Genomic DNA, 10,219 nt, shown 5'->3' on the forward strand with positions numbered 1-10,219 from the left:
TGGCCGCGGGATTTCACGGTTTGGAAACGTAGTACGCGTTCTCTGATTTACAGATACGCTCGAATATTTCTTTCGTTCTGGAAGACGTTGGTATTATTAGCTATGATTGGTAGTGAAATTTATGGGTGTAAATACATATGACTGTACAATACTGCTTAGAAGTACACACAGTGGACTCTAACTGTATTGCCACTAAACATATTGCCACAAATTGGCCACACGTTACGTACGACGGCGCACCAGCACGATACAGCTTTTGAAGGTTATGAAGATAAAACTTAGCATGGAGGGGGCTCTGAACTCATTGCCATTTTACTCCCTGACAGTCCCGATCATGGCAATATAGTGAGAGTCCACTGTATTAGAACACTTGGTCTGTGTGAAGAATCGTAGTGATGCTTCGTAGGAATTATATATTGAAGGTTACTTTTATTACTTTATTTTTTAACTGAAATATTGTTAACACATCAACTATTGTGTGTACCAAAATGGGTACACACCTGAACTTTACAGAAGAACTGTGTGTCCAGACATCGTAATAAGAAAGCACTTGATTCTATGAGTTGTGTGCAATAAACGGACCCAACTACCATTAATTTCTATAAAACCGTCTGCGGGATCAATTTATGTGTAAATTCTGGTACGATAATTGAATATTTATAGTGCAATATTTCATGCACTATAAAAGTGCACTTAAATGGAATAATGCACGATATTAAAGCGACGTTAACACTAAATCTACCGAACCCTCCAGAGCGGTAGGAATTAGTACGCCAAAACCGGTCATTTTGACCGGTCGTGGTAGGTTTAGTGTTGATACAATTCATCCTTCGTGTCCATACGAACAATTTAATTCGCTGAACTCAGTAACTGACCATTTTCTCGACTTCCACGTCCACGGAGCTTAATCTCTCAGAATCACAGTGGCAAAGGTAGCTGCAAAGACAGTTCGTGTCCACGTTATCGAATTTTCAGGTGTTCGAAGAGGTCGTCGTCGCGATATGTAAATAGATCCGCGGGTTTCCCGTTGAGGGTGGATCGGCGCACGACACCTGGGTATATGTATACATAAGCCGTTGCCAAGGGTCGCGGGGGCCACGCTATCCGCGGCGAATCCGTTGCCGCCAACGGTCCAAGAATTTCCAGAGAAGCTCCTCCGTATGCATATGCATGGGGATCGCGCGCCGCTGCGTACACGGCGACGCCGGTAGACGTCGGATAGGAAATAACTGCCAATTAGCGGGAGCCCCCGACGGAGGAAACCCGAGAGTGTGCCGCAACAGACTCGCCGCCTCCGCTCGAACGGTGACTCACTTTTCATTGTATATTACGTATGTATAATGCTGTCCGGCGACGAAGTCGTGTGTCGTGGAATTGGGTGTCTCTTGGGATTCATGGATTTACATGGGGAGATCATCCAAAGAACGATGCTTTTGAGGTCGTGGCGTGGATAACACTAGGTTTTACAGGGAATTTTACACTAGTGTCCTTGTGTACTTAGAAGTGTTTTGTTTTGCTTGGCAAGAAATTTGCGTGGAAAATGTTGATGACAGTTGGAATATGTACACTGTTTTGTCGGATGACGAGGATTGCGATTATTGTACAAAGGAAGGGGTGTAGTGGTATATGCACAAAGGGTTCCGGTGAGATTTTTTCTAAAAATATAATTTTATTTTATTTAAATTGAAGTATTAAACCAGATGGAAATCAAACCCACTTCATCCGTCTTATGTGTATTTTATAAAGACTACTAAATTTACTAGTAGAGGCAACGTTTTAAAGTATTTTGAACGATTTAATTTCTCACTGCGTTCTACATCAATGGCAAAGAAATAAACTACAGAAGAGATTCTTCCTAACATACTCAAACTGATACATATGAAAACGATTTTCCTACCTCACCCGTTATAAAATCATCACTGTCATAAATCCAACACACAAAAATAACAGAGTTCAAGTATACAATTCCTCGAGAATCCTAAAAAGGCCACACTGAAGACACACAAAATTCGGGATAAATAACATTTCACGCGCAACGAAAGCAGTCCTAACCCGGATGATCATAATAATATCGTTCAGTTTATTTATACCATTCATCTGGCGTAATTCGAGGGTTCCATTATAAAAACGTTGTTGCCCGTCGGTTGACCCACCCTCTGAGAATCCACGCAGCTGTTTTCAGAGCAGCGTGTTGCAGCGGTGTGTGCTGGGAAAAACACGGAAAGGTTCACTGCGAACGAGTCCTCCAGAGAGGACACGCGCGGAACCGGCCGTCAGATGCGTAGAAAATTTCGTGGGCGATTGGGGGTGATACCGTAACGTGAACCAACGAGGACCAAGCCTCGCCCCGTTCCGTGATCCACGATGATAAAGTTCGCCACGCTGCCGGGGCAGATGGCGTCGCGTGATCGCACCGCATTTTTCTTCCGGTCGTTCCTTAATATGGGCCCAGCGCGGGGGGCCCCTTTCCTATTTATTTTCAATCGCTTGTGAACCTCATGTAATTTGTGTCGCGGTTAATCGACGGGCCCGGCCGAGTTCCTGCCGATAATTAAATCCAGTTGGCGTAATCGACCCCGTTCGGAGGGGTGGTGGAGAGGAGAGCTACGAATAATACCAGGCGTCGAGGGGTCAATGCAATTTCGGACATGCCGGAACTCGAGTAATTACACTCTTTACGACAGCCGTAATTAACAGAGTGCATCGATTCGATTATCGTTTGTACGTAGATTTACTGCCCGTGGGGTGCTCGATGATATAGTAAACGGTAGGCTTCAAGGGTGGGAAAATGAAGTTTGGTGTGGTGTTTTGGAGACGGTCTGTTAGTAATATTCGTTAGTGCTGTCACGTTATTGTACGCGATTTTTTATCAGCCATAAGGGCGGAAAGATGTACCGAAAGTAAGTTAATGCTACCTCCAAACTGCTCGAATTTAGGAAAAATTATGAATATTGTTAATAACAATGAATTTTCGACAATAATCTGACCAAAGTCACTCGGTAGAACGTAGCATAATAAACTTTCTAGCTTAACACTTCCACACGCAATTATGTATGTATATATGTTGTTTAATAAAGGCGTTAATAATATTTAATATTTGTTGACATCCAAGAACATGTGTTTCACTTTCTCGGTGAAATTTCATTCAGAAATGTAGTTCTTGCGGCAACACGAGCATGGAACGAGGAGACTGGCGAACGTGGAAGGGAGTATATGGTGCATACAGTTATCCTACTTATTCTTTCTAAGCGGATAAATTATTTATGAACGTTGTTCTGGTTCTAAGCGTTCCGAGTAACCCCCGTAGCGGCCGTTGCGCGTCAACTCCCGCTGGTTTCTAGCGCGACCAGCGGCCGACTCTCTCGTTTCATATTTATGAACGTTTCTGGCTGCTATAAAAGCGAATCTTGCCCCGCGGACCGTTGATATAGCACGTCGTGAAACTTCGAATTGGTCGCAAAATACACTCTCGAAAGCTTCGGATAGTTCGCTGTTGAAACTTTGTTTTACTCGCTACTTACTCCGTACACGTGGTGTACGAGTAGATAATTTCAATGAAATCTGTAATCATTCCGAAAGAAATACCGATCTTACTCCGAATGTTTCCCCCAACACATGGCACCATCTTTATAAACAAAATCTCGACAAGATACTTCAACATCGAACTACTAATCACGTTACTAAACAAACTGATGGATAACTTATTACTAAACTGTGAATGTTTGTGCATTTGTAGCATTGCCTAACACGCAAAACATAGTCAACACTATCAATAGTATTCGATCCGCATGTGTCCCATTCCCAACTCGTTCACCCCCCACCCCCTCGACCAGGTGCAACAAGATACACGACAGTCCACCGTTTCGATGCAACGAGTATGCGCGTGCACGCAAGATAACGACGTTCCCGGAGGCGGATCGCGGGCAAGATTTATCCGGTGTCGGTCCTCCGTCGACGCTCCTCCCCTGTGTGAATTCCGAATGCGACTCGGAGACACACCCGGGTCGTGAAAAAAAAATAAAAAAAAATAATGCGCACATCGCTGGCAGAAAGGACGAAGCAGAGGAGAGAATCGGCCCCGATTCGGATCAGAATTCGGAGCGGATTTCTGTCGTCGCCGCCGCCACACGAGATTTACGAATTCGCGGTTAGATCCACCCCCCTTTCCGTGAATACGAGCAGCCGTGGATAATCGCTGGCTCCGTTACACGGCGACGGTTCCGCGAACAAAAGGGACCGACGATTATGCAGCGAGCGTGAGGTGAATACGCGAGGAGAATCCGCGACTATCGGCGCGTGGCTTTGATACGTCTGGAGCTACCGTGGGACGCGTGAGTACTCGATGGTGGATCGACGGAAATAAGTATATTCGATTTGAATATGTCATTGACATTGTTGCAGAGGGTATTTCCAATTTGGTGTTTGAGTTCGGTGGACCAATAAATATAGAAAATTTTAGGAAAAGTCGCTTTGATAATCTTACGCGTATACTAAGGTTGTAATTCAAATTTTTATTGGGAAATTTCGCGCATGTTATTAAGGAAATAGAATATTTTGTAATGTAATAATACTATAGTTATTTTACGTGAATAGAAGAGATCGAATAAGGTGGTTCAAATTTAGCAACCTTCCCCTATTTGACATTTCTATTATACTGTCAGCTCATCGAAATTCTATCGATTTTATTTTAACTTAATTTCCCTTGTAGAGATTCAAGATCGTATAGCTACCAGGATAATGTCTTTGGCCACTTCTGTGCTAGGGATTAAGGAAGTGCTGTCCAACTTTGCACTTTAGAGCTAACAGCCATCCTCCACCACTGGCCACTGTTAGTGTGGAGTAACAGCGACAACATCCTAAGCTTCTTTGTTTACGAAGGCACACGGCGCGAAAGAGAGTTTCGAAGGGGAAACAAGCGCGCGAGGGACCCCTCCCAAGAGCCAACTCGGACAGCATTGGATTAGGAGCTCCTAAGGCTTCAAGCCTAATCCAAACGAGGCTAAGTCCAGAGCTTGTCAACTGTCGGCAAACATCGACTTCTACTAAAATCTTAAATGTACACACCGAATCCTTGTCAACGTCCTATTTAGCTACCAAAATACAACCGGTTCACCATATTGAGAACCTTATAGAGGCAATCGAAGCTCCATTACAACCAGTCGCAAACTCCCCATCTCACAAGCTAGACACCTCCATCCTCGAAGATCCTCCCACCTCTATCATCGTCGATCAGCTAATGACAGACCAGAAATCCCGACTATCAACCAACCGCACACGTTCGAACGACAAACTTGCAAATGCCGCGGATAATAACACGACGGGACCAGATACATACAAGGCAGAACGATCTTCCAAACGACCTGGTTCCCCTGTCGCCTAATGCTCGGTGTACTGTTTCCCTGAATTGAGACATTACCCTCACTGGAACGTAAACTCGTGGTGTACTCTTTCTTTCTCTTCGGATTTTCGCTGGTTTTCCACGATAGACCGGCGAACCAGCGTGATGATTACACTCAGAGACTTCAGAGATCGTTTCGAAAGCAATTTCCATCGACCTACCTATCTGCTTATGCCACGGTCCGCGAGCGATCACCGGATACCCTATCCTCCGCCGAGAGCATTTATATCGCGGCGGGCAGACGCAGAGGCGTGCGCAATATTTCGCCTGTCCACGGACTAGCTTTCAGGGGAACACGGCTATCAGTAAATTGCCGTCGCGAAAATTACGAATATCTCGGCTCGTATTTCACCCGGCCGTCGGGGAGGGAGGGAATGATTTCGCGCGTCGTCGGGAAATTTATCGGTCGCCCCGGCGTTAACTCTCAGCTGCGACGCCCAGTTCGCGCACGCTGCGCGACCAAAACCGATCGGGCTTGGGAATTTTCGTTTTCGCTGGAACCTAGCGAGTGCTCTCTCGCTTTCACAGCCTCTGGGCCTCCCGATGAAAGCGTTCTTCGGGGCAGTTTATCGGCTGCATGTCGGACTTTCTCTAGGGATTTCGACGGTACGAAGATTACTGTGATTATTGCGCGTTTCGTGGCGGGGGTCAAGAGGATTTTTACACTCTGACAGGTGAAAAGGCTTCGAAAGGTGGCGATCGGTTGCTGTTGGTAAAATTACATCTTTGCTGGAAATGGTGTACTGGGAGATGTTGGTAACTGGGATAAGATAAATCTTCGATATTCAGATAGAAAATATAATGTGAAGCTACTGGACCTTTCTGTACCTTTAATTGCAGGGAACGTAATTTCGACGCTCGTAACATCACACCCCTGTTTATGCAAGCGAATAGTGTAACAGTTTCAGGTCCTTTTTTCACATAGAATCCTATAATTCTAAGTGTGTACTAATGGATATAGATTTTTTATTCAGTTCGTTGAAAATACAAAGTTCTTTTGTTCTTTCTAGCAGTTTATATTACGATTAAGATTAGACTTCGCAAAATATAGGTTGATCATGATGGACTCCCTCGTGTTAGAAGATCACGCGTGAGGCTACCAAAATATGGGCCTCAGCCGCCATTAATTCCCCATCAATCTAATACTCCTATTATCAACACAACGACCTATTATTCCTGCAAATGCTGCTATTAATCAATAATACCACGTGAAATACAAGCGTGAATATCACGAAACTTCCAAAGGATCGCGTAACCTCCCGTGCAAACACATTAAGGTCCAAGAATCGATCAGTCTAATGCACCCCATACTCCCCGTAGCATCTGACGACCGGATCCTAATTGCAGCGACGCGTACGAAATCTCCCCGAATGGAAGAATAACGAGCGGAACGGGGGAGGAACGCAGACGGAATATTCCCAAGGGAATATGGTTCCTCTTCCCCGAAGCCGCCTCGAGCCGGCGTTTGTTTCACGGAGGTAACGATCCACGAGATCTCATTTACAGTACAAATTAGTGGTAGGGCCGGGTCCACGGGGCCCTTAATGGTCGACCGGCACGCAAAGAGGGTTTAGGTTTAATGAAGACCCGCGCTTTATCCCAGACGAAGGAGCTGGCTCGCGACTACGCGACCAAGAACCGAGAGCAGAGTCCCTCGTGAATGCAAGTTAAACGAAGATTTATGCCGCGCCGCGTAAATATAAACAACAATATGCAATCCCCGGGCTCATTGTCCCGGCGTACAAGGCGCGAGCGGCGACCAATGGCGAACTAATAAGAGGACCGAGCGAGGAGCGCGAACACGCCCGACGTTAGCACACACAGAAAGACGCGAGAGGACCTATCGCAGCACGCTCCGCCTGGACTAATTGACCAAGGTGTTGGGGATCGGAGATCCTTTGTCCGGGGTGGTTCGAGTTTGCTGGTGAACCTGAATGAAGATACGAACGACCATTCAGATTCTTTGGTATTCGTGGCGTGTCGCGGTTTTCAGCTGCCCTCTCTCGGTTGTTGGAATTGTTGGATTCCGGGTTATGGTATTGAGTGCAACACTTAATAAAAGAATCTTGAAGAGGTTTATTCGTCTACGCGTCACAGAGTTGAAAAAAAAAATAAACTTCACCTCAGATTCACGACGTCCCCAATTATTTCCCATTACAGTAATATCTCGATGAGTGCACAGCATTCATGGCAAGGCGGAAATGTATTCAGCCCCTCATAAATTTATCGTTCATCCGAAGTCAAGCCTCTGCTTACCTTCTGTTTTCTCTGTTTCGATTGATTTCAGAGGGAAATGTTGCATTCATCGAGCAATCACTGTATTTCCCACATAATACACTTCCCAATTACCGAAACGAACGTTCCATCGGTCCTGATATCCAGAAAGACTTCTACAAGCATCCTCACTTAATTGTTCTCGAAATCAGCCGAATATCCTCTCTCGAGGGCCTCATCCCCGTTCATCAAGAAAACCGTAACAGATCGCGGAACGAGCAGGTCCCTCATCCCCATCCGTTGAATTTCTCCGTGCGGTAATGCGCGAGCGTATTAAATGAACCGGTTTTAATGAATTTGCTCGTCCTCGCGGGCTACGTACGCGGCGCGTATAGCCTCCCCTTCCCTTCCCCACGAAAGAGACTAATCGACCGGGGCGTAACGAGCCACCGAGCGGCGCGTTCGAGGCGATTCCGTTCCTCGCCCGAAGAATTTCGTCTCCGCGAGAGAGCTGGACGACGCGCGGCGTTTTTTGCCCGGCGCGCGCGATTCGGAAATTTGTCTGTCGCTGCCTTAATACGCCGGCTGTCACGCGCGTCGACGCTCATCCATCCAGAGTGCTTCTGGCAGGTACCCGCGGCGCTAGAGAGGGATGATGCTCTCCTCTCCTTCGTCTTCTTCTTTTCCCTGGTAATTTACTGGGTTCCCATGACGCAGATTTCTCGCTCGACTCGCGGACTCGTTTTCTGACTCGGGGGTTAGTTAGCACGGTGGCCATATTTCTTCGCTCGTTTTCGTTTGTATTCGCGCAAACGAGGCAGTCGAGTCCGTTCTGGACGGTGTCCAGGCGATCGTCGCTAATGCTCCGCTTAACCCTTTCTCTGGCGCGGTGAAATTGTGTGTTTCTAGAGTATTGGAGCTGATTCAGCAGATTATATCGGCTGTGGCGCTTCTTTTTTATTTATTGAGCTTTATTTTACGCGTAATTTACCCCTTTAACGCACAGACTCTTAAATTGTTATTTCGAAATTATGAGACTATCGAATCTGAGACACAACTTCCTTCAACTTGAAATTCACCATTTCAGTACAAGAAATTTTCACAGTTAGAAAATTATTTCTCACATTTGTAATCATTAACACCATTGAAATTCTGAAGAAATGGGGTGTGACTTCTGAGGATTATTAGGGGAAATAAATTTCTGTCTGATTCTCCCGTTTTTAAATTCCTATATCGAATGGTAGATTTGCATAAATATCCGACAGTTTAAATACTCTCGATGATTATAGTGCTCGAGCACCTGAAGAAAGTCGATTTACTCTGAACCGTCTATAATCAAACATCCCCGTGGCTGACAATCATAGTGCCTCTAACGATTGCACCACAGGTTGAACCGTCTATAATCAAACATCCCCGTGGCTGACAATCATAGTGCCTCTAACGATTGCACCACGTAACCATGTTACCAGCAAATATTTAACAAATTAGCCACTGTATCCAAATGAATGTAATACATTCTGGCCTAATGGGTCCCTATATTAGTATACGGATACTATGTCCTTCATTTAGATACGGCTTCTTTTTTACACAGTGGTCAAAATCACCACAATTTTTTTACCCGACGAGGCTTAAATTACTTTTTTGCACACGTTGTCTATCGAAGACACAAACACCAGAAACAAAAGAAGATACGTATTTTACGTACAACTGACACTAAAAGAACCTAATAGTTATTGATACCACTCTCTCCACAAAGGGTTAACAGTAATTTTTTCCGCCCGAAGCGCACGGACAGAAGAAAAAAAAAAGCGTTATGATGTACTCACAATGTCCTCCATGCTGTGATTTCCGGCGTGCATAAATCCGTGATACGTACAGCTTCCCACGGGTGTCGTGCGAAGCGTAGCAACATGCACACGCGGCGTTACTATCTCGGTCGGATCGCACTCCCCCGACAATCTGGCCTGTTTTCCCCCGTGGTTCGCGCGGGTAATCACACGTTCCCCGGTTCACCTGACATCGGCGTACTCGCTGTCATCCGCGGTATCATCGTTTACCAGATCCCACCTGAGCTCACGTCGCAAACCTTTCCTCGAGCTCTTCGAATTCCTCTTTCGTCCTTGCTACGAAAGTACTTCTCATCCCTCATAACACTATATCCACCGTAAAAACTGTCCCTTTATCCAACACGGGCCACAAACCTCTCTTCTTCACCGAATCACACACCATCAACGAGGGGAAATCCATCAACCGACAAAAACGCGTCTGTTTCCGATCCTCATTCCCTGTATTCAACTTGTCCCCCGGGCGACACGAGAATCGACAATCGTCCCATTCACGTACACACCACAAAATCCCCGGTGAAAACAAGTAAACACACACGCGAGACCTTCACCGCAAGATCGTCGCGAGGATCGTCGTCACCGGTGCACGGTGACAACGACAGTCAGGGTGGTCCGGGGTCCGCGACATCCTCCTACCGGTCGTTGAAATCTCCAGGCGTGTCGATTCGGCCGCGCCGCAGTATCCTTCCTCTCCCCCGAACGAAGAAGCTTTTCCCGCACAACGGAATTGTATCTCCAATTTCACCCACTGTGTATCATACAA

General features: G+C 46.0%; 1 protein-coding gene across 1 annotated transcript in view; it reads right to left on the bottom strand.

Moving 5' to 3' along the window:
• LOC107193309 overlaps positions 1-9,471 on the bottom strand; it is a 100,233-nt gene extending 90,762 nt beyond the window's left edge. The window contains exon 1 of the mRNA XM_015582712.1: positions 9,439-9,471. Coding sequence (XP_015438198.1) covers positions 9,439-9,471 — 33 coding nt within the window. The remainder of the gene's footprint in view (positions 1-9,438) is intronic.
• Positions 9,472-10,219: the final 748 nt, after the last annotated feature.

The sequence above is a fragment of the Dufourea novaeangliae genome, unplaced genomic scaffold (genome assembly GCF_001272555.1).
Source record: "Dufourea novaeangliae isolate 0120121106 unplaced genomic scaffold, ASM127255v1 scaffold7, whole genome shotgun sequence".
In the NCBI taxonomy this organism is placed as follows: Eukaryota; Metazoa; Arthropoda; class Insecta; order Hymenoptera; family Halictidae; genus Dufourea; species Dufourea novaeangliae.